Source organism: Capra hircus, chromosome 14, assembly GCF_001704415.2.
Source record: "Capra hircus breed San Clemente chromosome 14, ASM170441v1, whole genome shotgun sequence".
NCBI lineage: Eukaryota > Metazoa > Chordata > Mammalia > Artiodactyla > Bovidae > Capra > Capra hircus.
Window position 1 is genome coordinate 48634392 of NC_030821.1, and position 27433 is coordinate 48661824.

A 27433-nucleotide genomic window follows, 5' to 3' on the forward strand; every position below is an offset into this window, starting at 1 on the left:
CAGGCATCCTGTTAATTTACAAATCTGTTTCCTCTTATAAGATGTGCTAACATTTTTTCTTTTTCTTTTCCCCTACCACTCTAGCATACATTCCGACTCCAATTTACTTTGGAGCAGTTATTGACACCACCTGCATGCTCTGGCAACAGGAGTGTGGAGTGCAAGGCTCTTGCTGGGAGTACAATGTCACGTCATTTCGTTTCGTCTATTTTGGTTTAGCAGCCGGCCTCAAATTTGTCGGCTTTATATTTATTTTTCTGGCCTGGTACTCCATTAAATACAAGGAGGAGGAACTGCAGAGGCAGAGGTGGAGAGAGTTCCCTCTGAGCACTGTGAGCGAGACTGTGGGTCGCCCCGACAGTGCCAATAAGGCTGCCCGGACTAGATCTTGTCCCGCTTTCAGCACCCAGGGAGAATTCCACGAAGAGACTGCTCTGCAAAAAGGGATCCAGTACACAGCACAGACCTATCCGGGGCCATTCCCAGAAGCAATAAGTTCCTCCCCAGACCTGGGGCTGGAAGAAAGCCCTGCGGCCATGTAGCCTCCCTCCTAAAGCTTGAAAATGGAAGACTTTGGTTTTGTTGGTTGAGTTTAATATGGCGACTTGAGAAACACCCGTGCCTTCTTTTCTTTCTTTTTTTAACCTCTAAAGACACAATCCTCAAACCAACAAAACTCACTATACACAGCCACTGTTGATTGAGGGCTGGATACCTCAACAAGAATGAGCCTTTCCTCCTTCTCTCCAAGGAGGAGTTTAGATAGATTTGTTACCGTTTCTGAGATGTTAATTTGACGCTCATGCTCTGATATGGTAGAAGGCTGGGTGCGTGGTTAACAAAATCTTGGGAAGTGTAATGGCAGTGCATATCATTAGCATACTCTCCGAACAAGGGTGAGCTTGACCGTGACTTTGCATTTACAAATCAAGGTTTTTAGATATGAACAACTACTGTGAGTTCTGCTACAAAGCACAAATGAATTTGCCTCAACTATGCAATTTGATTGGAAAATATAAGTACAGCATGTTACTTTTGCTTTCAGAGACTAAAGCAGATAGTTTTTTTTGAAAAGAAGAAGCTAAACTTTCCCTAAAGTACTGTTCATAGCTTTTTAAGCCATAGCAGAATTAAAAATCAGGTAGAACTTCTTAAATGCTTCACCAGAACCATAAGCATGGCATGAGAAAGGGAACAGCTACTTTGTTTCATAAGACACATTCTCTTTTAGTCTGTCTGTCCCACTATAAAGGAAGCTGCTGAGTCTTGAACCTGAGAGCTTGGAAATAAACTACAGGAGTCTTTCATAAGGGACTTTAACACTTGTGTGCTAAACAATATGGCTAGAAACTGTCATTTGAGATGCATAATAAGAAAAGAAACTGATGGCTTTCTCATCCAAAGAAAATTGCTGCAGAAATTCTTTAACTTTTAAGGGCCCATGTAAGGGTTGTTGAGAATTGTAACCTTGACACTCAAAAAGAGTTGGGAAAAAGAAATCCCACAGGAGTAAGATTGAGTCTCACCTGATCATTTTAGTTATATACCTGGAAGCACTAGCAGGTCTGTAGTTTTCTTTTTTATGTGCAGAAAATTGCTGTGGTTGTTGTGAAAATGGAGTCATTTAATCAGGAAAGCTGTACCTGTGGCATGAAATCCATGTTGAACAAAGGAGGGAGATCTGTGAGCCAGATCTTGGTAATGATCCTAAGTAAGGTTGAAAATTATTTAAAGTAAACTAGCCTGTCATACTGAATCCTACCTTATCAGAGTTAGAACCATCTTATACCTCCCTTTAGTTTCTTTCTATTGTAACTTTCCTGAAGGGATTTTGTGAGAGGATTTTTCTGTTCCTAAATGCACTTGGGGTTCAACAGCCACCATCCTTTTCAGTACCTCTCAGCACATCACTTTGATTTAGATCCACATAGAATGTTTTCTATGTGGTTCTGAAGGTAGGTGCCTCCTGATAGCACTATAAACTGATGCAAGTTAACCTGTGGAATTTGGCTGCTCAGAAAAAGAATTATGACAACTCAGACTTAGGAGGGACTGTAATGTACAAATATCAGTATGATGGAGAACTGTTTCTGCCAATGAGCCTAGGCTTATGTGAGGCTGATTTGGGAAATGATTTTCTTGTCTTATTGACACTCTTCAGTAGAAGGAATGTGATTGACCCATGATTCCTGGCTTTTTGCCCTCTATCCATGGGTGCATGGGTGGAGTTGTGTGAATATTCCTGGTTCAAGATTGTTTTCTTCTGTAACTTAGGAATGGTGTTGGTCAAATGGTTCTCTTGGTTGCAGGCAGTTTATGGAAAGGTTCTCTATAGGGTGGAGTTGGCAGTTAGACTAAATAATGTATACAGGGTGGAGCTGGCGGTCCTGGGTGACAAGGACTTACTTAGGGCAGACTTGTTTGGCTAAGTCATAAGAAGCACTATTGCCTGTAATTACACTGTGTCTGTCAAACTTTGGTCAACTTGGTGTATTTTGAAGATCTTCAGAGAATATTGCTTTATGTCTTTGAGTCTACTCTGGGGCCTTTGTGATCCCCTTCACCCTTTGTGGGAGATCTTTGATCCCTTAGAAGAGAAAGTTTCTTATTGGGTTGGAGCAAAACATAGGTAGATTGGGAAGAGATGTGGTTATTTTCTAAAATTTCCTCTGATTGTTAAAAAACTGCATTGAGAGAATTTGGTAAGGTTGGCACTTCTTCTTCTTCTTCTTCTTCTTCTTTTTTTTGGTAGCTAAGATTGTGTGTTTCAACACTCTTAGAATTTCTCTCTTCCTGTTATCACATTTTGAAAAGGAGCGCTGCCCTTAGAAATCTATGATCAGAAATGATGGTATCAGAAATCAGGTATAAATAGAGATCCCTCCCTGTCTTTACCTTGAAGATTCATTCAGTTCAGCCATCACTGAGTGTCATTTCCTTATCAGAAGCTTTTTCACCCAATTACCATCTGCCAATCTATGAAATCCTTTGGGTTGATTAGGTCAACCCAAATTCAAAGAAATTGGCCTGAACTGTGCACCACAATGTTGATGTTGTACTTCCTCAAATATCTGGTTCTTGTAAGTAGCAGGTATATCATTACCGTGTTGCTGGTAAAAGTGAAATAAGCAGTAAAAATATGGGAGACTGATGTTTTGGAATATGTACCAATTAAGAGTTGTCCCCAAAGCACTTTGGGTTCAGGTGGCATCATTTGGAATATTAAGTAGTTAACTAAAATGACTATTTGCTAAATGACACCATTTGATTGTATATACAAGGTCCTCATATGCTTGATAATAAATTGGTCATGTTACTTTAGAGTCACCACTCCTAATATAAGTTTAATTGACACTCTCTGTGAGCTTAGGCTTCTAATTACTTGGGTTTTTTTTGGAAAGGTCACCTGGTTCTTTTAAAAATTCTGTAGTTTAAAGTATTATTTGGCCTTAATATGCAAATATAATATCCTTGAGTCTAGCCGATTAATTTAGAAACCCCAGGCAGTAGAGTGGGCAGTTGGCACACATCATTTTGGTTGTCTTCTTTAGCTTGACATCTTTATCCTTTGTAGGTGGATTTAATTCTTGAAAACAGTCAAGAACTAGGGTGGGGAAAAGAAAGGAGCAGCAGAGAGGAAGCGAATGAGCAGTCGTTGAGTGTTGGCTATTGGCAGAGCGTTTTTATCAATCACATAATATGTAGCATGCATTTTAATCCTCTTAATAACTTTGCAAGATAGCTATTTTTTATTGTTCTTCTAAAACACAGGTCATGAACACTGAGGCTCATAGAGGTCAAGTGATTTGTTTAGGATTATACATAGTGGCCAAGTCAGGGTTTGGATGCTCATTTCTTGTTGTGCACTTCTTATACTACGTAATACTTACAGTAATTTTGGTTAACATAGGTAAGATGTGACTATGAGATAGTGAGGTGAAGCATTTCATATTTTGATGTGTTACTATTTCTGAAGAGTAGAGAAGTTATAATTTCCTTGTGTAAAATAGACAAAAATCTGTAGGAAACATCAAAATGGAATGTTTTGATTTTCAAGGTAAATTTACATTTGTTTAGCTAAGTCTTATATTCACAATTGTTTGCCCTAACTTACCTCAAGTATTTATTTCTAGTTCCTATTTATTGTAGAACAAAACCAATTTTAGTGTTAACATTGCATCTCAGTAGTGTCTGAAATGAACCATTATGAGGAAAGGTGGTTCAGAGTTTTGAATCTGAGTTTTGGGGATTTCAAGTGTATGTTCTTTTTTGTCCCCTCCTCTTTCAGAATGTTAACATTTCTATTAGTTTTTTAAAATGACTAGCTTTTAAGTTTCTTAATACAAGTTTAACATGAACTTGTTAAAGTGTTACTTGTTAAGTGAACAGATACAAAATGTTATATGTTATAAACCAAACCACAACCCAGTTGTTACTGATTGTTACCCTTAGTAGCTACAGGAACAAATGGGCGCATGCGCCTAGAAATGTCAGCCATCGAAGGAGGGGCTTACCTGGAGGAGGTAATGGTAGTCCTGCCTTTTCACCAACCACCAAGACAATTCTCGCTGGGCCTGCATTTCTGTCTGGCATTCTTTGGTGGACTTGGAGCCAAAAAGTTTCTTCTTGGAGCCTGTTTTGTATCAAATACAGGTGCACCGAAGAGAAGCTTCATAGTTTGCTTGGACCTGAAGCGTTTGGAGATTCTCTAGTTGTGCTTGAGCAGGAACCTAGGGTGGTAGCCAAATATAGTATGCTTTTGTGTTCACTTAAAGCATCCTAAATGACACCGAAATGTGATCAGAGCTACTGATAAATAGGTGTGTCTGTGTGTGCTAAGTCACTTCAGTTGTGTCCGACTCTTTGTGACCCCCTGGACTGCAGCCCGCCAGGCTCCTCTGTCCATGGGATTTTCCAGGTGAGAATACTGGAGTGGGTTGCCATGCCCTCCTCCAGGGGCTCTTCCCAACCCAGGGATCGAGCTTGCATCTCTTAGGTCTCCTGCATTGGCTTTTTTTTTTTTTTTTTTTTTTTACCACTAGCGCCACCTGGGCAGCCCCAGAATACTGAGTATTCTAAGTAGCAGGTAGATATCAAAATACTGCATAATCCAGGACTGTTTAGGATGCAGGCTCACTATTCCTTTTATACAGATGGGTGGAGATCCGTTACACACACATAACTGCATTTCCTCTTTCGTAGTTTGGAAGGGAGTGCCATGGCTGGCAAGGCAACATTTCTGGCCTCGTGCGCTTTATCTTTTCTGTCTTCTCTGCTTTCCTTACCTTCTAGTATGCTGCTGGCTGTGTCTGTCCCAGACTTCTTGCCACATTGGAATCAGATCTGCGTATGTTTGAAGAGGTTATTTTAAGCACTTCATTTTTACTCAGCCCTAGGAAGGGTCATCGTGCTAAGTCGCTTCAGTCGTGACTGACTGTGCAACCTTATGGACTGTAGCCTGCCAGGCTCCTCCATTCATGGGATTCTCCAGGCAAGAATACTGGGGTTGCCATGCCCTCCTCCAGGGGTTGTTCCCAGCCCAGGGATCGAACCCATGTCTCTTATGTCTCATGCGTTGGCAGGCGAGTTCTTTACCACTCGCGCCAGCTGGGAAGCCAGCTATGATGTAAACCCTCCCTGGGTATTTGCTTTTGAAACATTAAAAAATAAATGCCTCGGTGCTAGAAGTATTTGATGATGCATGCTCACTACAAAAATGCACCACTGACTTGACAGTATTTCACTGATAAGGGGCTGCATGTGCTTTGCTTTTAGAAATCTGGAGAGCTTCTCAGAAAATAAGCATTCATTACTCTCATTACCACAGTCAATTCATGAACTTAACACTGCAAAAAAGAAGAGTGTAAGGAGGATTACTTTTTTAATGGAAAACTCAGTGCTTTTGATATTTATTTTAGCAAGGATAATCAGATGCTAAAAATAATTTCAGAGAGAGGGGAAAAATATTTCAGATAATCTTTTCTTATTTCTTCTCCCCCAAAACCTTACACACATGTAAGGTGTTTTTATAATATTGAGATTTTGAAGGTGTTGTCTTTATCTGGTATTCTACTATTACATACTGAAATTGAAGGAGAAGGTATTATTGAAAACTGAAGTAATTGCAGGGACGTATTAAACCAAAGGGGTGAACAAAACAAGTTTAAAGTTTGTATGTTGAAATGAAAGAGAAGGATAATGGTAAGATTTTATAGTGGGCATTTTTCTTAAAATACATACCTCTACCCTAAATATTAATTTGGAAGCATGAGATAGGCAGGTCAGCCACCGACCTTTAGTTAAAGGAAGAGTGACACTGCGTCCAATAAACTGGCGTTAGGGCCCTAGTGGTGTACGTGTTCAGTGTGTGTGTTTTTGTGTATAGGGGTGTGCTTGTGATGAAAGGCTGTTTTGAGTTGTTGCATAAAGGAATTTGATTTTGTGATTTTTTAAAATGAATATTTATTTGGAGACCTCTTAAGGTAATGTAAAAGGTGTATAATTTCCTGTGTTTAATAAAATCTATTGTCAATGTACTAAGAAACATTGGTTTACAACATCTTGAATACTTGATCATTGCAAATTCAGAAAAAAAAGTTTTAAAAAAAAAGAATAAAATGTGTGTTGGATTGAAATTTGTTTGTCTCTTAAGATTTTGGGGTTTGAAGAGATGATGTAATGATGTCAATGTTTTCTCCCACTGGAAAGACACAGGGGCCTTCCCTGGTGGTCTAGTGGCTGGGACTCCATGCTCCCAGTGCAGGGCCCTAGTTCGACCCCTGGTTGGGGAAGTAGATCCTGTGTGCCACAACCAAGACTTGGTTCAGCCAAAAAAAAAAAAAAAAAAAAAAAGGCATATGGATTAGAGGAGATTAAATGGGCTTCCACTTTTTCTGGAAAATGGCACAAATGAACTCCTTACTTAACTGGTAACTTTTCCTTAAAGTCAAATGTCCAATGTGTGAACTATTAGGACTATAGTTTTTAGGAACCTGTGGTAGGATATTTTCTACTGAGTCACTAAAGAGAATAATTTTAAGCATTTCATCTTTTATCTGTTTAAATTCAAACAAAATTTGGCGTTACAGAACTGTGTGCCTTGAATATGGTTGGTGTTATTCAGGATAGGCTATGTTATGCTTAAATAACATGCCAATCCCCAAATCTCAGTGGTTTCATAGCACAAAATTCATTTCTCATTAATAAGACACATCTGTGTGGGTCTGTTCTAGAGTCCTTCAGGGACCCAGCCTGACAGAGGCTCCTTCATCTTGAAGTTGCACAATTTGGAACTTTCAGAGATGGTTTTGGTTGTAGAGGCAAGGAAGAAGCATAGAGAAAGGCAAAGGGGTTTTTCTCTGTCTCAGACTGGAAGTGACACATTGTATTAGTCTGAACTATTGCTGTGTCCCTGCCTAACTGCTGGATCCTGAAAGTGTTGGAGAGCAGATAGCAGGCATTTGATGGATGTTATTCTTTGCCAGGAAGTTGACCATGATAGGTTTAAGGGTATTTCCAAAGGAGTGCAACTCATGAGTCTGTCGTTATTTAGTTGCTAAGTTGTGTCCGACTGTTTTGTGACCCCAAGGACTGTAGCCCACCAGGCTCCTCTGTCCGTGGTGTTTGCTAGGCAAGAATACTGGAGTGGGTGGCCATTTACTTCTCCAGGGAATTTTCGAACCCAATGGTCAAACCTAACATCTCCTGCATTGCAGGTGAACTCTTTATCGCTGAGCCACCTGGGAAGCATCTCATGAGTCTAAGAATTGATAAACCAAAGGAAAGTCTCAAGCATAAAAAAGAATGATTTCCAAAGGAGTAAATATCAAAACTTGATCACCAAAGCAGTTAAAAGCTCCGTTTCCCTAGTCTCTACTGAATAACAAGCTAATCATTGCTCAGGGCGGCCAGGAGCTGGCCTGAGCCTAGAGGAAGAATTTGTGGTCAGACTCCAACCCCCATGGGGAAAAAGCACTAGATTTTGAGGGCTTATCCGAAGGGCAACAGCATTTTCTAAGTGTACTGGCATCTCAAACTTTTGGGTGAGAGGCAGAAGGAGCTAAATGAGCCTTGGAAATAACAGCATGACTCATAGACTGAGATGCAAAGTGGCTATATTTAGAACCCAGCTCCGGAGCACTCAATAGGTGGGAAGCAGGACAATTGATTTCTATTTACCACTCCCTTGCACACCTAAACTGAAAGGTCACAGTGGCCCAAGATACATGGATAATTGAAGGGAGTCTGTGCTTCTGTACTGATTTCTGGGCAAAACTTTCTTTTCCTCCATGGCTTCGTGTATTTAACAAAAGAGCCATTTATGCAAAGACCAAATAGTAACCCCTACCCAAATGTACCACCTTTTCTTCAATTATGTGTGTAATTTAAGCAAAAGGATTTCCCTTGAATCTCTTCGATAGCCCATACCTTCAAGGGAGAAGCAGAGCCATTCTGGATATTGCACCATTTGAAATAAACACAGGAGGAAAACAGTTTCTTTTTAAGGAATGAAGACACCAGAAATGTTTTGAATGTGACCACTCATCTTCCATGCTTCAGCCCGACTTGGTAAAACCTCAGCATTTTCAGAGCAGTTAAAAAGCATTCAGTTCCTTTTGGTCTTTAAAAAATTGCCCGCTGGGCAGAGACAACCTCCATAGCTTTGGTTCATGGGAGCCAAAAAACATTTCTAATTGCACAGAGTCATGGGGAAGCAAGGATATCGATATCCGGGGCTCACTCTTGAATTTAAACATCAAAGTTTGATGCAATCCCTGCTCATAATACCGATATAAATCAGTAGAAAGCTGAACTGTTCTTTGGCCTCCTGGAATGGCTAAGATCCTAGGCACTGAAGAAAGAGCAAGCCTGCCATGGATCAAGTTGTTCTAGATGTTTTCTTAGAGAAATGGTAGAGCTGCTACTTTAGAAATCAATATAAAGGGCTGCTTTGCCGAGCGTCCAGGCCCTGGGACCCAGCAGAGGTCTTTAGTTGCAATAGAGTGACATCTAATGGTCATTATGGAGAAACACAAGCTGTAATCTCAACCCTGTGGATTCCCTGGCTGGACTTGGGTGGCTCTGTTGTTCCGGTGTTAAGTTGTGTCCAACTCTTCGAGACCCCATGGACTGCAGCACGTCAGCCTTTCCTGTCCCTCACTATCTCCCAGAGTTTGCTCAAACTCATGTCCATTGAGTCGGTGATGCTATCTAACCATCTTCATCATCTGCCGCCCCCTTCTCCTCCTGCCCTCAGTCCTTCCCAGCATCAGGGTCTTTTCCAGTGAGTCAACTTTTCGCATTAGTTGGTCAAAGTATTGGAGCTTTAGCTTCAGCTTCAGCTTCAGCATCAGTCCTTCCAATGAATATTCAGGGTTGGTTTCCTTTAGGATTGACTGGTTTGATTTCCTGGCAGCCCAAGAGACTCTCAAGAGTCTTCTCCAGCACAGAATCTGCCTGCAGTAGGAGACCTGGGTTCGATCCCTGAGTCAGGAAGTTCCCCTTGAGAAGGAAATGGCAACCCATTCCAGTATTCTTGCCTGGGAAATCCCATGGATACACTGAGGATTCTAAGGACACAAATGCTCTGCCTTACTGGAGAACAAAGGAACCAGAAATCAAATTGCCAACATCTGCTGGATCATCAAAAAACCAACAGAGTTTCAGAAAAACATGTGCTTTATTGACTATGCCAAAACCTTTGACTGTGTGGATCATGACAAACTGTGGAAAATTCTTCAAGAGATGGGAATACCAGACCACTTGATCTGCCTCCTGAGAAATCTATATCCAGGTCAAGCAGCAATAGTTAGAACTGGACATGGAACAACAGACAGGTTGTAAATCGGGAAAGGAGTACATCAAGGCTGTATATTGTCACCCTGCTTATTTAACTTTATACAGAGTACATCATGAGAAATGCTGGGCTGGATGAAGCACAAGCTGGAGTCAAGATTGCTATGAGAAATACCAATAACCTTAGATATGCAGATAACACCACCATTACGGCAGAAAGCCAAGAAGAACTGAAGAGCCTCTTGATGAAAATGAAAGAGAAGAATGAAGAAATTGGCTTAAAACTCAAAAAATTCAGAAAACTAAGATCATGGCATGCAGTCCTATCACTTCATGGCAAATAGATGGGGAAACAGTGGAAATAGTGACAGACTTCATTTTTGGGGGCTCCAAAATCACTGCAGATGGTGACTGCAGCCGTGAAATGTAAAGACGTTTGCTCCTTGGAAGAAAAGCTATGACCAATCTAGACAGCATATTAAGAAGCAGAGACATTACTTTGCCAACAAAGGTCCATCTAGTCAAGGCTATGGTTTTTCTAGTAGTCATGTATGGATGTGAGAGTTGGACTGTAAAGAAAGCTGAGTGCTGAAGAATTGATGCTTTTGAACTGTGGTGTTGAAGACTCTTGAGAGTCCCTTGGACTGCAAGGAGATCAATCAAGTCAATCCTAAAGGAAATCAATCCTGGCTGTTCATTGGAAGGACTGATGCTGAAGCTGAAACTCCAATACTTTGGCCACCTGATGTGAAGAACTGACTCATCTGAAAAGACCCTGATGCTGGGAAAGACTGAAGGCAGGAGTGGGAGTGAACGACAGAGGAGAAATGGTTGGATGGCATCACCGACTCTATGGACATGAGTTTGAGTAAGCTCTGGGGGTTGGTGATGGACAGGGAAGCCTGGCGTACTGCAGTCCATGGGGGTCGCAGAGTCAGACACGACTGAGCCACTGAACTGACTGGAGAACAGTTTGAGCAAATTCCAGGAGATAGTGAAGGACAGAGAGGCCTGGCATGTTGCAGTTCATGGGGTCATGAAAGAGTTGGACACAACTTAGCACCTGAACAACAACAACAACAGAGCTACCTAAGTTTGACCCAGGAACTGGAAGGGCCGAGATGTTGGAGAACTGTCCCAAGGAATTAGCACTGTCTTTCTTGGGCATGTTTTGGAAAAGCAGCCTGTCTGCTAAGTGTCTGGCATCCTTGACTCAAACCTATTTTATAGTCAAAGAAGCTGTGTTAGAGTGCTTATGTGACTTTTCCAAGCTCATGCAGAAAGTAAAAACTAGAGTTTGTGGTGAAGTTATTCTTCTATAATTTCATGTCTGTCATTCTTCCCACTACTGACCAGATGGTGTCCCCACTGCGGCCTCTCTTTTCACGGATTTGGTGTGTGTGTTGAAATGGGGAAAGTGGACAGGGCTGGCCCTCACCTCTGCTATATCTCTTCCTCTGCTAAATCCATGGGGAGCACACAGGTGGCCATCAGCACACTCCTTCTGGGCATCAGCTTTGTCACAGACCACAGGAGACCCGCCTGCCAGCAAATCTCCAGGGGCTGTTCGAGATTTGAATAGTTTCCCTCAAGCCCTTTACTCAGAATAGCTACTTAAACAGAAGTAGAAATAGTTACTGAACCACAGTGGAATTTCCTCCAGGATAGCAACATTTGGTTTATTCACATCTTGCAGGAAAGGAATGAGGAAGAAGGCAAAAGGATGCGTCTTTGGACAGCACTATTACCTTGGATTCTTCTCTCATGAAGTCGTGGTGTTATGGACTGGACAGTGTCCCCTCAAAATTCATATATTGAAGCCCTAATCTCCTGTGTGACTGTATCTGGAAAGAGGATTTCAAAGAGGTGAAATTAAATGAAGTCCTAACGGTGGAGCCCTGATCCAGTATGACTAGTGTTTTCATATGAAAAAGAGCCCCGCCCCCGCCGGGAAATGTACACACAGAGAAAAGGACACGTGAGGATACAGAAGAAAGCGGTCCTCTGCCAGCCAAGGAGAGATGTCTCTGGGGAAACCATACCTGCCAATACCTTGGTCTTGGACTTCTAGTCTCCAGGAGTGACAAAATAAATTTCTGTTGTGTAATCCACCCAGTCTGGTTCTCTGTTATAGCAAACAGACAAAGATGGTTTTGGGTTTCCCTGGTGGTTCAGTGGTAAAGAATCCACCTGCCAATGCAGGAGACGTGGGTTCAATCCTTGGAGGAGGGCATGGCATTCCACGCCAGTATTCTTGCCCGGAGAATTCCATGGACAGAGGAGCCTGGTGGGCTACAGTCCAGGGGGTCTTAAAGAGCTGGACATGATTGAAGCGACTGAGCACGCATGTACAGATGGTCTCCTTCATCATCCAGGGGTTGAACTGGCAGGTCCCAAAGTTCTTTGGTTTTTTTTTCCTTTACTATTAATGTTCTGAGCTCTGGACATGTCATAGATTGTTAGCCTCTCTATCTGAAGGGGAAAAAGCTCCTCAGGAGATCTAGAACAGAAGGAGGTATGTAGAACTTGTCAATCAGAAAACTTGAGGTCTTGGAAAGTGGTGAGGAATTCACCAAATTTCGTGATCACCAAAGAATTCAAACTTCCTTCTGGGGGGAGGGGAGTGGTCTATCCTCTTGCTTTTGAAAAACTCCATTTCTGCTACCTAAGACTGGCTACATAATTTGCAGGTTCAGTGAAAAATGGGAACATGGGGTCCCTTGTTCAAAGACTGTTGAGAATTTCAAGATGGCAACAGTAGAGAATTCAGCCCAGCACTGGCCCCTTTATAGCTGCCCAGGTTGCCTGTCCAGGGAAGCCGCCCTCGACTGCCTCTGCTACACCCCTCCGGACACCAGTGAGGTAAATCCATGTTGAAATCATGAACTGGAGAATGTTCTATAACATGCACTGACTTTGGATCAGTTTTCCAATAAGGATAATGTTTAATCATATACATTGAGGGATTTCCCTGGTAGCCCACTGGTTAAGGTTCTGTGCTCCCAGTGCGGGGCGGACAGGTTCAATCCCTGGTCGGGGAACTAAGATCCCACAGGCCACAAGGTGCGGTCAAAAAAAAGTGAAAAAAGAAATTATGTACATTTAGATCAGGACTCCATTTTACCGGGATGAGTGTACCACAGAAACTTGGTTAAGTTCATTTCTCTGAAACAGGTAAAGTTTAAACTCCTTTTATTTCAAGAAATGGTGCTTCTAGACTTTCCTGAAGCCAGAATTGTTCTATAAAAGTATCACAGAATATTACACAAGATTTTAAAAAACACAATATGCTTCCTAATAACTTGAAACCTTTTTTACAAAGCACGTCATTCATGACCATAAATATGTTTCATCTGTCATTCAGCCGGTGACACACACATCTGATAAAGAGTTAATTTTAACATATGTACAGAGTCTATGATAAAGACCAAGTTATCAAAGATTCAACTCTAACATATTAGGTTTTCTTTAAAAGAGTTTACCTTAAACATGTAAAGGTAACATAACTTACCTATGCATTTGATTATCTAAAAATAAAATGAAAATTACCGTTAAGCTAAAAAATACCTTCTTGGGAAGTTGGCTAGGATACTGCAAACTCTTAGTGAGGTAATAATCCTTTTGCTGGTACCGAAGCATCTAAATAGGACAAATATTTTCAAGAACACAGAATTTCAAAAGCAGTTTTCACTTATGCCTTTAAAAAAATCAGAACCTGGTGAAGGCCTTAAAAGTAACCATACAACACATATGGTGCATTTAAATTATGAAACATTCACGAGTTTGTTTTACTGAAAAAAAAAAAAAATCCTTATATAAATTCAAAACTAGATGTATTTTCTCAACACTTAAGCTTATTAGCCAGGTCAAGAAAACAAAACAAAGATAAAAAAAAGTCTTCAGTCCTTTTATCCTGTTAAGCAAATGATAAAAATTTAGCAGTTTTAAGCAGATGATGAACACTTTGAGGCTAGGCACAGAGAAAGCAGGCAATCTTTGTTTTGTTTATTTGTTTATTTTTACTGCCAACATCCTTAGCCATGCCTTTCTGCTAATCGATTTTAGCAAGTCGAGGTAAAACACATGCATTATTTTCTGACAAAAGCGTATGCTGAACAATATGTGATGATACTGTCTGTCAGCCTTGGGGTCCATTTTCCTTTATCACACTGAGAGCAAGCAGGGAGAGTGTGACAAGCCTGGGGGAAAAATAAGACTAACCAAATAGACATGGCATTCCCATCTCAAAGTGCAAAAATCACTGAGTGAAAAATGAGGGCATTGAAAAATTCCAGTGGTTAAAAATGAATTGAAACCACATTACGCACACAGTGGAAAACAGATTGAAATTTCACTGAGGATGTCAAGTTTCAGAAACTCAGAAAGGCACAATTCTAGCCATCTTGATAACATTTGTATACACACATCCCTAGAACTTTCAAAGGTTAATACTGTTTTAGCACCCCCCCAAACAAACAAAACCCCACAAATGCACCTTTCTTTCTATTCTTGACAAACAGTGACTTAGAAGACCAAGTCCCTAGGTGCACACCACTGACTTCCACTGCACAGGTGTACCTGGGGCAGTTTGGAATGCTGGTTGTCATGATCACTTTTATTAGTTTACTAAGAACAAATTAAAAAAAAAAATACTGTGTTTAGGGTAAGGTAACATGGCATCTAATCAGAGGAGAGTGGAAACGAGGCACTGCCTTCTAGACTCTGTAGGCTCCCGGCCCTGTGATTCTTCTCCACTTGGTTTGACATCCTCTCTGTGATGCTGGAGGAAACAGGCGGCCCCCTGGTGGACTCTCTGATCATCAGATCTGTGGAGTTAACATCAGGATGCGCAGAAAGCAGCAGCTGATCTTCGGAAACATCTTCCTTTGGACGACCATCCTGGGGTCGGCCCTTCTGCTGCCTGGGTCTAGGCTGCACCAGCTCTGTCATGCCATTGCCGCTGAAATCAGTTTCAAGGTGATTGATCCCTTCATGCTCCATCCATTTGTCAGTTTTATGATTTCTCCAGTGTTCAGAATCCAAACGATGAACTTCGGGAATGTCGTTGTTCCATTCAAGTTGACTGTCTGGACTGAATGTTGGTCGGCTGGAATGCAGGGTGGGAAGGTCAGCCAGCAAGGTCAAAGGAGGCACTTCCCCAACCCTAACCGTGGGGTCTTCATCCATCTCTGCTGGGGCTGAGAGGTCAGCAGACACAGCCAGGAACCCATCACTTGGAGCACTTTTAGTCTCATTGGCTTGGTTTTGCTCATGGTGGCTGTTCAGCAGTGCAAATACTCTATCTACATCCTTCAAGTAATTAGTCCAGTCAGCCAGACTAAGTCTATAGTTTTGTCTGTCCTTATAGGCGCTTCCATTCACGTATACATCCTCGGGGCCTTGCCAGTTGCCGTCTGCAGTGAGACTGGGCAGATTAACCTTCCCATCCATCCCATAACTGTCCTCTGTGAAGAGAGAGGAAGGTGGATCATTAGTGAGAAAACATGTTCAACCTATTGAATAAGCAACTTGCATTGTTTTTGTGGCACAAAGCAATTTGAAATAAACATGGAAAAGTATGTGTCTCTAGTAATTTGTTATAAAGGACTGGCCTTAGGTTACAGAAGTGACTGAATGAGAATGAACTTTGGAAAGAAGGCTGAACGAGGGAGGAATTCTATAACAGGCTTGGTTGGTACTGAGAATACACTGGTATTACCTGTCAGGGGGCTTATGATTTACTCCTGGTTCTACTCAAGTCACTGATGTAACCAGGAAATCAAGTGTGTTAGTCTCTCTGAGTCTTGGTCCCTCATCTACCAAATATAGCTATGCATTAAAACCTTTATTACATACAGAGCTGCTAGATGAATGATGTTTCAAAGTAATTAATGTAATAGAAAACACTTTGTAAGATATTTTTATTTTATTATTTTATACTCCCTGACAGTATAAAAACACATTTGAATGCAATTAAATATTTGCATCTATTTAACTTCAAATTAGATAGATCTGTTTCTTTCTTTTTTTTTTTCCTTTGCTCTAAAATTTCTATCCTTTAAAGAAACCAGCCACTGAGTGGTTTTGCACAGCATTCAATGAACCCACCGGCTTTCTCGCTCTGATTTTTCTACATCATCAAAATGACTATAGTTCTACAGAAAACAATGTCTTTTCCCTAGGTGTACCCAAGTACCACTTAAGAAGAGGTGGCCTAGATGAAGGCAATGAACTACCTAGAAAGCAATACAAAGAATCCTAGAATCTTCAAATCACCTGTAAGTTAAAAAAAAATTAATACCAAATGCCAGTAGAGCTGTGTGTCACACCTTGGGCACCAGCCCTGGGAATACTATATAGAAGAGAAAAGAAGGAAGTGAGAATGGAGTCAAAGATAGACTTGAAACCATTGCTGGAAAGAACATCAATTTGTGGTATAAAACTCTGTAGAGTCTTGGTAAATTGTGGTTGCAAGAATGAAGAAAAGAATGAAGGGAGCATGAATGGAGACGACAGTCTTGAAAGGCATCACTTTGCGGGGGAAAAAGGATACAAAGGAAGAGAGAAATGGCCTTCAAAAACTGGGTGATAAAGGAAAAAAGAAGCCAAAAGGGTGCAATTTCAGTCCTGTAATAAAAAAGAGAAACAGACAAACTGGAGGACACACAACCTCTTATAACCCCATCCCCAAATAATAATGCGATAAAAAGTAAAAAAAAAAAAAAGTATGCTTGGGTATACTGACAGAAAAGGATCTTCTTAAACTAGACATCTTGGAAATACTTGAAGTCCCTGAAATTAATAAAAGCAGTCTAAATGTAAACAAAATTATTACAAAGGAACATAGAAAATAAGTATAAAAAGTCTACCATCTTATGAAAAAGCCCCTGCCAAAATAAACCCGAAAGTGAAGAAAACCACAACATAACACTGTTAAGTAAATGAAATCTCCAATCAAGTATCCCAGTATGTGAAAGCCGCCTTAGATCAAACAGTAGAGTCTGAACCAAGGATCGGATATCCAGCCAACCTCTCCTTTAAGTGTCAAGGCTACAGGGAAACAGTTTCAAACATGGAAGAATGTAAAGAACATGGGACACATCAGGTCATCTTGAACAGTCTCCTAGAGGGTGAGTTTCATTCAGTCAAGAAATCACTGGGGAAACGTCAGCAAAAGGATGGGTGGTGAGCATTTAACACATTTATCAGATCCAGGAGTGAAACAAAACTGATAAGGCAAAGAACAGAAAAAAGACATATCTAATTAATAAATATTGATATAAATAAAAACCCTGGTTCTTGAAAAAAAATAGGATCCAAACAGTAACTAGCTTACCTAATTATGAAAAAAGGGACTGATTTAAAATAGACAAAATAGAAAATGACAAGGGAGAAATAATGATTGAAATATACAAAATTTAAAAAGTAAGCAAGTACTCTGCAGACATCAAAGCAAATCAATGGAAAAAACCTAGATGAAACAGATAATTGTCTAGGAAAACATGTTTTCTTGAAATTGATCCAATAGAGGTAGAAAGTTTAAACAGAACAAGTCCCAAAGAAGGAAAATAAAGGTTTATTACCTTTATATAATTATATGTTTATAAAAACTACTTAAGAACTTTCTATCAGTGTTATAAGAACTACGCTACAAAGAAGCTTCCCCGGCGGCTCAGCAGTAAAGAATCCGCCTGCCAATGCAGGAGACACAGGTTCAGTCTCTGGGTTGGGAAGATCCCCTGGAGGCGGACATGGCAACCTACTCTCGCATTCTTGCCTGGAGAATTCTATGGACAGAGGAGCCTGGTAGGCTACAGTCCATCGGGTTGCAGAGAGTTGGACGTGACTTAGCGACTAAAACAGCAAGCAACAAAGAAGCGACAGGTCACTATAGTTTCACAGGAGAATTTTACCAAGCCTTCAAGGAAAAGAACATCTCAATGCTATACTAGCTGTTCCAGAGCACAGAAGATCAAAGAAAACTTTGAAGCTCTTTCTACGAAGCAAGTCTAACCTTGTTTGCTGTGGCAGGCAGAAGAGTGTACTCACCTTTCAAAGATGTCCACATCCTAATCCCCAGAGACTAGGTATTGTTGCCTTACATGCAAAAGGGACTATACAAATTCAAACTGAGTTATGGATTCTGAGGTGAGGAGGTTATCCTAGCGTAGCCAGGTGGGGCCAATGTCATCCTGAAGATCCTTTTTAGGAAAAGGAGGGCAAGCGAGTCAGAGGAAATGTGACCTTGGAAGCAAAGAGGTGTGTATGTTGGGAGGGGAACAGGTAGGTGTTGAGACTTGAAGACGCTGAATTTTCAACTTTGAAGATAGAGGAAAGGGCCGTGACAAGGAATCCAGGCAGCTTCTAGAAACTGGAAAAGGCAAGGAAATGGACTCTTCTCTAGAGGCCCTAGAAGGAACACAGTGATTTTAGCCCAGTAAACCATTTCAGCCTTCTCTAACTTCTAGAAATGTCAGAGAATACGTTTGTGTTGCTTTAAGGCATGGGGTAGGTATCACTTGATGGCATGGTGGTAAAGAATCTGCCTGCAAAGCGGAGATGCTGGTTTGACCCCTGGGTCAGGAAGATCCCCTGGAGAAAGAAATGGCAACCCACTCCAGTATTCTTGCCTGGGAAATCCCATGGACAGAGGAGCCTGGCAGGCTGCAGTACATGAGGTCGCAAAGAATCTGACACAACTTAGCAACTAAACAAAAACAGGCATGGGGTATCATGAGTTATGCCAGTAACAGGAAACCAGTACCGAAAAAGATAACATAGCAGAAACACAAAGACAGTTTCAGACCGAATCATTTATGACACAAAAATCCTAAATGAAATATTAGTGACAAGAATTCAATGTTATATTAAGAAAATCACACATGATAGTCTAGCAAAATTTATTCCAGAAATGGAAGGTTAGTTGGTCTACTCTTAGCAAATCTATTAATATAACATATCATATTAGTAGATCTAAAGAGAAAAATTATCTGCTTATCTCCATAAACACTGAAAAGGTTTTTGACAACCTCAACATGCTTTAAATACTAAAGACACTAAAAAATACTAGAAACGAATTGATGGCTATTTCCCTAACGTAACAAAAACATATATATCTTAGTCCTAAAGCTTGCTTCTCACTTCACTTCATGGAAAAATCCTGAAATTACTTTCACTAAGAACAGGGACAAGGTAACATTGTACTGAAAATATTAGCTTATTCAATTAGACAAATCAATGAGACACATAAATGGGAAAACAAGCAAAGCTATCTCTGCAAATGTTTGACAGTATACCTGGGAAATTGAAGAGAATACATGGCAAAGCTGACTGAAAAAACATTTTAAAGGTAGCAGGTAGTAAAATTAATGTACAGAAACCAATAGCCCTCATATACATAAATCATTATCAAGTAGATGTTTTAATGGTGGATGAAAACTTTATGTGGTAACAAAAAAGATAAGGTGGTTATAAATACACTTATCAAGAAATGTGCAAAACCTTTAAGAAAATACCTGTTAAAAGCTCTTGAAAGACCCATAAATATAAAGACCCATAAATATACTTGACCAAATGGAAAAATGTTCTTTGTTTGACAGAGCATCACAAAGATATAAATTCTTTTCAATAATCAATATTTTATAATAACTATAAAAATAGTTATAACTTCTAAAAATTGTGAATCACTATAAAGTACACTTGTAACTTATGTAATATTGTACATCAACTATATTTCAATTAAAATAGAATAACTCTTCCTGACAATTCTTTCAGAAACCAGATAGAAAAATGGTCAAAGGCAGAACCAGATAATCTACAAAATATGCCAAATTTGCAGTTAGTGTGAGTTAACAATTCTGAAATTCCTCTCTGTGTACCACAGCATTTAGAAAATGACTGAATCCACTGAGGATAACAGGAACTAGGTTCCAGGGCCACCTGTCCCCCCACGGCAAATCTCACAGCGCCACCCAGTGGCCCTGGTCCTGACTCACACTCTAACAGCCCTAACGCAGGTCCCCTTCATTGTCTTCGGAAGCCAACCTCACCTCCAGACCCTTTAACTTCAAACCCTGATCTTGACTCATCTCTTGGTTGAGTGCCTTAAAGAGAAAAGTCCAACCATACTAGCAAGGCAGCTTGAAAAGAAAATGGAGGCCTGAGATGTGACCGAGAGAAGAAAGCTTTCTTAGGGCAACACAGAAAGTTAGTCGCTCGGTCGTGTCTCCTTGAGAACCCATGGACTGTAGCCCGCCAGGCCCCTCTTTCCATGGGATTCTCCAGGCAAGAATACTGGAGTGGGTTGCCATTTCCTTCTCCAGGGGATCTTCCCGACTTACGGATTGAACCCAGGTCTCCTGCATTGACAGGCAGATTCTTTACTGTCTGAGCCACCAGGGAAGCTCAGGACAACATGGAGCATGGCAGTAAAGGCTACATTTTTTCCTTTTGCTCTCAAGAGATTCCGGTGGTTCAGAGAACACATTTGTGTGCTAAACTCTGGGTTGTCAGTGAGTGATGATGGAGATGGTGCTGGCTCTGACAAGATCTCTTTTTGGGTTTCTTATAAAATACAGTAGCATTCTTCTATCATTTACTATCCCCTTTCACATACTACTTTCTTCATGTGAATTTTTTACACCCCCATATTATTATACCTGACTAGTAATACCCATCATTCCCAGGGCTTGCTATATGTCAGGCCTTGTTCTCAGTTTCTGACTAGCAAGACTGGGATTTGAACCCAAGGCAGGCTGGCTTCAGCATCTGTGTTCTAACCACAATACTGCACAGCCTGTAACACATGGCTATGTCACCCGTAACTGTCTGCAAGGCATGCGCTGTTGCCACAGGGACAAGTGAATCAAAATGAGCAAAAGGGGTTCCTTAAAAGACTGAAAGTAGAACTACCATATAATCTAGCAATCCCACTCTTGGGCATATATCCAGAGAAAAGTTTAATTTGAAAAAAGAAACGCACCCCAATGTTCACAGCAACACTATTCACAATAACCACGACATGGAAGTGATAGAAGTGTATATAGAGGAATGGATAAAAAAGATGTACATATATAGAATAGAATATTAGTCGTAAAAAAGAATGAAATAACATCACTTGCAGCAACATGGATGGACCTAGAGATTATCATACCAAGTGAAATAAATCAGAGAAAGTCAAATATCATACGACATCACTTATATGTGGAATCTAAAAAAGGGTTAGGGTTAGGGATATCACTTACATGTGGAATCTAATAACAATAAACTTATTTACAAAGCAGAAACAGACTCACAGATACAGAAAACAAAGTTATGGTTACCAAAGAGGAAAGAGAAAGGGGAGGATAAATTAGGAGTATGGGATTAACACATATCTAAATAATATAATGGCAACCCACTCCAGTGTTCTTGCCTGGAGAATCCCAGGGACGGGAGAGCCTGGTGGGCTGCCGTCTATGGAGTCACACAGAGTCGGACACGACTGAAGCGACTTAGCAGCAGCAGCAGCAGCAGCAGCATATAATATAATATAATATAATACAGATACAACAAAGTCCTACTGTATAGCACAGGGAACTATATTCAATATCTTATAATAACCTATAATAGGAAATAATCTGAAAAAGAACTGATGTGACATGAAGCATAGCATATAGCATAGCGTGTGTGCTCAGCTGCGTCCAACTCTTTGTGACCCCGTGGACTGCAGCCTGTCAGGCTCCTCTGTCCATGGGATCTTCCCGGAGTGGGTACCATTTCCTTCTCCAAGACATATGTATAAAACTGAATTGCTTTGCTGTACACCAGAAACTAATACAACATTGTAAACCAACTATACTTCAAGAAAATGAAACAGTCAACTTGTAAAAAAAGAAAAGCAAAAGCAATGTGAACAGGAGGGATGGTTGCTGAGCGGGGGCACCATGTGGCCTGCTGGCCTGCAGGGCGCAGACAGAAGGGTCAGGAAGCAGCCGTGCCAGTGTCAGGCTGCCAAGAACGGACCGTCTGGCCCATGCAGCCATGGACACACACCATGACTGCCGGAGAAGCTCATCAAAGGTCAGCAGCGCCAGTTTTCACAGACCATGAGAAAAATAAACACCCCATTAACCTGTGGATCCTACTCTATTTTGCAACACAGAAATTATTACTTTCAACTCAAGCCAACAATTATTTCCTGAGTCATAGCGGCCACTTTACTGAACTGTATCCTTACCGTGAGCTTGTCCTAACCAGAAAATGAATAAGCAAAGCATTTCAGCTGCCCCTGCCTTATGCAACTACCATGCCAAAAAGAACAACAATAAAAAAGAAACTGAACTAGGGAGCAGACTTTTTAAAGACCTTCTAAATATGTCTAAGGATTAACCCACAAAATTGAAGGCAGTTTAAAAACTCTTCTGTAGTCAGTCTTGTACAAGATACATCTTCTAAAATACTCTGCTGAATTTTCAAGTTCCAAATTCTTCAGGTGTGTTTGCTATCATGTTTATCAAGGGCTTTTGTAATCACATTTCATGACTGAAAACCCACTTTAATTAGTTTTCTTCTTTTTTCTTTCTTTCTAGTTTTTGGTGGCACTGCTTGGAATGTGGGATCTTAGTTTCCTGATGAGGAACCCATGCCCACTGCATTGGAAGTTCAGTGTCTTAACCACTGGACTGCCAGGGAAGTCACCTAATTAATTTTCTGAAAAAAAAAAAAAAAAAAAAAAAAATCTTAAAAGGATCGAAGCTTCCAAAATCTTGGGAGGACTAAGCACGGGTAAACTGGGACAGTAGTTTTACTGACTTTTCCACATCTGCTGCCTGTCAATCCAACAGAGTACAATGAACAGGGAAGGTTACATCAAACACTGCCTTTAAGTGTCCAGTGAGAACACAGGTGTGACAGGTTGATGCTTTCCTGTTTCATCATCTCCTGCCTACTGTGAGGAGAGCAGCTGAAAGGTAGTTTGCATCATGGATTATGAAGTGGTAGAGTCTGAAAAACCAGTCATTTTGAGTTAAAGAGGATCCTTAAATTTGTCCATTTGTAAGGAATTTAGAAGGAAAAGAAAAAGCAACAGGTAACGTGAGGTCACCGTGCACGCAGTTTCGTGCCATGTTACCAGGGAAGGGATGAGATCAACAGCCAAAGTCACCAAGGGTGTGCCAAAATGACCCCAGAAACGATGGATGTGGCCCCATTTAGTGGTGGTGGTGACGGTGATCAAGGCAGGGGGAGTCCCAGATGTGCGCGCTAAGTTGCTTCAGTTGCATCTGACTCTTCGTGACCCTATGGCTGCAGCCTGCCAGGCTCCTCTGTCCATGGGATTCTCCAGGTAATAATACTGGAGTGGATTGTCGTGCCCTCCTCTAGGGGATCTTCCTGACTCAGGAGTCGAACCCTGAGTCTCCTGCACTGCAGGGCTGGAAAGCCCAAATCCCTTTAATCATGACTGGAATGGAGATGACATTCTTTATCTCAGAGCTATCAGGGGATGGCTTGTGAAGAACTCTTCCTTAGCTCCAACCAGACTTGTGTCTATATCTTTTATCTCTGTCATGAGAGAAATAAAAGAGGGCCAGACGGAACATCCCTTGACTGTAGAATCGAGTGCCTCATAAAATAACTGTAAAGTCAATGTCTAGTGTGAGGTCCGCTTAAAATGCCCTGTTTGAGAAATGTCTTAAAGGGACCCCCGGGAGGCAGGCAGATGAGTCCCAGTGTGTGAGATAGTATTACCTCACATGGTCCGGGGGAGACCAGCTTAGGAGGGGTTTTTCTCTTCTGTCTTATGCATGAATAAGGGATCTGACAGCTTCCCTGGTGGCTCAGGTGGTAAAGAATCCACCTGCAATGCGGGAGACCTGGATTCAATCCCTGGGTCAGGAAGATCCTCTGGAGAAGGGGATGGCAACCCACCCCAGGATTCTTGCCTGGAAAATCCCATGGAAAGAGGAGCCTGGCGGGCTACAGTCCACAGGGTTGCAAAGAGTCGGACACGACTGAGTATAAGCACAAGCAAGCATAATATATATGCGGCTTGCCTGTGCTAAAAAAAAAAAAAAAAGGAATCTGAGACCAGAGCTCAGAAGGCTTGAGGGAGGGCGGGCGGGGGCCACCAGCACATCCTGGAAGGGCAATATTCTTCGGCTTCTCCAAGACAATATCAAAACGGGTGACACCAACGAAGTCCATGTTCCTTTGATGGAATCATTTCTCCCAAGAGGATTCATGATCTAAGGCTGTGCCTCAGTTTCCCCTCAGTAAGGTAGTAAGGACAGGTCCCTGCTGCCCCACACGGCATGCTTCTGACAGACCTGCCTGAGGTCTCAGCAGGGAGTAGAAGGTTATGAGCAAGGGCTGACCCCGTCACTAGGTGTTTGGGGTCCTGCTCCCTGACCACAGAGCACAGGGATGCAGGGGGGCTAGTTGGGGGGTGGCGATGCTAGAGGGAAATAAGAAGACTGGGCCCAGGGCTGGTCTTCAAGCTTTCGTGTGTCAGGCACTGTGTCCATGATGTGCTGAGACCTCCCTGTGAGTCTCGACTCTGGGTACACCGACCCCCACTCTCCCCCTTCACTCACCACCACCCTACAGAGCTTCTGAGCCCAGCATGCCTGCTTTCATCATCCCAGCTAATTAAGGACCGTGAGCAAGGAAGCGCCTTGTCTTGCCTCCAACGTCAGCTCTACCATGCTCTCTACATTCCCACGATCCCTTTTGTGATCCTGACGTCACATTTCATGAAATCTCCAACTCGTTGCATGATGCCTCTCCAGCAAATCGACGTGTAAGAGCCACCAGGAAAATAATTCTCCCTGCTTTTTCCCAGGGCTCCCGGAGGTCATTCTGTTTTCTCCCCCTTCCCGTCATTCCATGCTACCAAGCACCATCCAGCAAGCACACAGGCATGAGTGAGTAAAGGCTCTGAGACACATCTGGTTGTGACAGTGAGTTGATTTCAAAGCAAAAATGATAGATCTGTTCCCAATGACACAAGACGGTGGAGAGAGCTGTTAGAACATGCATGCACCCCAAGCTATGCTCTGAGTGACGGTGAGGGACGGAAATGAGTTAAAATGGCTCGCTCATGCAATTATTGGGAAAGAAGCTGCCAGGGAGAATAAAAAAGTCTGAATACCTGTGCAGGTCATAGCTTCCTCCATCTTTATTTCCTGATATAGGAAAATATAAGAGTAATTTATGTTAGCTTTAGAACTCATAAAACCACCCCCTCTGTCCTGCTTCATGCACAACCTCTAAATCCTAGAAAGAAACATCGTGTGAAATACAGACAGCGCCGGAGTCCAACAGAGCTTTTCTGTTAGGTTCAAAGTGAGGATGGAAAGCTATAAATAAAAAAAGGGTTTAAGATAAAACATATTGGAGTTTACATGAAAAATAGGTGGGGGTGAGATAGGAGAGTCCATTTCAAAGTAATAAGACGAGTACTTCCCAAAGTCCAAGTAAGTCTCAGGAATAGTTAACTTTTGGTGAGTTTAGACTAAACCCTTGGATAAGAGGGCCAACAATCATCTCTCTTAGGAATCGTCTAGAAGTGGACAGGATTGCTTGAAGTGTAACAGCAAAAACAGGCTCCACCTGGCACGTCACTCACCATTCAGAGGCTTGATCAGGTTTCACTAAGTAGAGCTGCCATGTCATCACCAATAAGAGGGCTATGTGCTTTGGGGAAGAGATATCATATTTCTAGTGCCTCTAATGGTTGTTCCAGTTTTCAGGCTGTAGGTTTTTTTTTTTTCCCTTCAGGATTTGAGGAAAAGGTCAGATACACCAGATATCTGAAAAGATTTAAGCTGAGTGGAGCTACTGACCAAAAGATCTAGGCTCTCCTGGCTGGTGATGAATTCCACCAAGGCATGAATGGAGGGGTGGGGACTGACAGCAGTGATGGGACCGCCCACAGGATTTAGAATTTTCAAGCTGCAACCTGCAGCTTGAAAGCCTCCGGGACCCAATACTGGTGATGATGCTGCCATTTCAGGATGCATCCTGGCTTCTCTCCCCATCACTCACATGGCCCAGGGAGCTGCCTGCTTTTATTACTGGTGATTCTGTTGATGCTGGCTTCCAGGGGACCCACAGAGACACAGGCCCTTAAGGGCACTGAGAAAACCCAGCTGCCAACAGACGATTCTTACAAATTGCTCCCCACTGCCTATGGGTCCAGGCTTCCAAGGTGACACTAGTGGTAAAGAACTCGCCTGCCAGTGCAGGAGATGTTAAGAGACACAGGTTCAATCCCTGGGTCAGGAAGATCCCCTGGAGAAGGGCACAGTAACCCACTTCAGTATTCTTGCCTGGAGAATCCCATGGACAGAGAAGCCTGGCGGGCTACAGTCCCTGGGCTCTCAAAGAGTTGGACACGACTGAGGTGACTTAGCACACAGCACACGCCTATGGGTCGAACTCTTGGTCCTTTTGGGGTTGACATATTATGCCCTTGGCCAGCTCCAGCACTTTCTCCTTCCTTCTATGAACAGCTGATATTTACATTTCTATAGGAACTATGAGAAAATCAGTATTCTCATTAACCAGGAAAGAGCTGGGGCAGACACTGAAAAGAACTACTCTCCAGGAGCCAAAGGAGAAATGAGTGAGTCTAGCTCTGCAGACCAGGGAGGGAACTTCAGGCTGATTCCATGTCAGCCCTCTTAAACTTTCAGATCTCAAACAACATCCTGCTCAAACATCTCTAGTTTCAGACAGGAAATACTGGCAAAAGAAATCTAATTTAGTGTGTCGTGGGCAGGTATCCAATTAGGTAAGTTTCAAACTGTGAAAAGCAGAAATAGGGCATTGTGTGTTTCCATTCTAATTCTCTCAAAAAAAAAAAAAAAAAGGATTTCCCAGTTGACCTAGAGTATCTCTTATGACTGTTGACAGCAATAACAAATAACCCCCCGCCGCTTTCATCCCATCTTCCAATGGATGCTTTCATCAGATATTGAGGTTTACTAAGAGAATGCATCTTTGGGAGAGATGGAATGAAACGCCCATGAAATCTTCGGGGGTATTAAATTTTTCATTAGTGCACTCAGAGCTAAATTTATTGAGCAAAGTATGTTTGGAATTGCCTGGAAAGTTTCCCCTGTAAGGGTCCCAAATGATATGTTTTCATATCTTCTCTCCCCAGCTATATGTTTCAAAGGCAGAAAACTTGACCACAAAAAGAATTTTCCAGGTACTATAGGAAGAAAAAAATTCTTTTTTTTCCTTACCAACTTCAAGGCCCTTGGGTCTTGGGTTGCACTGCTTATACCCTTGACAGCTCCTGAGTTCCATCAGCTGCAGGTGTAGCTGATTCAAAACGCCCCGTTCGACCGCGTGCACAGTGTTTGTGAGCTGTGGATGAAGAGTCCAGAACAACAGCTTTAAGCTCATGTTCTCCTTATTTCATATTCAATAGCTTCACAAAATGAGAACATATTGACTTACCTGATAAGGATCTGTATTCATATCAAAATACTCCAAAAAGCCAGTGGCAAACTCGCAGAATAGAAAGTTATGCGTCTCATTAACTGTCCGCAAACACCAGTAGGTGTTATTGTTAGAACTCGTGCAAGCACAGAAAGATCCCACTGTTGGTAAGAAAGAAAACAAAGGAAAGAGAGTGAGACAAGGTGGC

General features: G+C 41.8%; 2 protein-coding genes across 4 annotated transcripts in view; one reads left to right on the forward strand and one right to left on the reverse strand.

Moving 5' to 3' along the window:
- Positions 1-11868, forward strand: part of SLCO5A1 (solute carrier organic anion transporter family member 5A1) — a 155025-nt gene extending 143157 nt beyond the window's left edge. Inside the window, exon 9 of one of the 2 annotated variants that reach the window (XM_018058432.1) lies at positions 11492-11868. In XM_018058432.1, the coding sequence (XP_017913921.1) occupies positions 11492-11502 (11 nt within the window). In that variant the 3' untranslated portion in view covers positions 11503-11868. Of the gene's footprint in view, positions 1-84; positions 6623-11491 lie in introns of those variants that run through there. The other variant, XM_013969151.2, reaches the window with a different exon arrangement.
- SULF1 (sulfatase 1) overlaps positions 12971-27433 on the reverse strand; it is a 192387-nt gene continuing 177924 nt past the window's right edge. For both annotated transcript variants that reach the window (XM_018058433.1, XM_005689044.3), the window contains exons 19-22: positions 27244-27386; positions 27027-27150; positions 24926-24959; positions 12971-15260 (exon numbers count right to left, since the gene is read on the reverse strand). In XM_018058433.1, the coding sequence (XP_017913922.1) occupies positions 15230-15260; positions 24926-24959; positions 27027-27150; positions 27244-27386 (332 nt within the window). In that variant the 3' untranslated portion in view covers positions 12971-15229. The remainder of the gene's footprint in view (positions 15261-24925; positions 24960-27026; positions 27151-27243; positions 27387-27433) is intronic.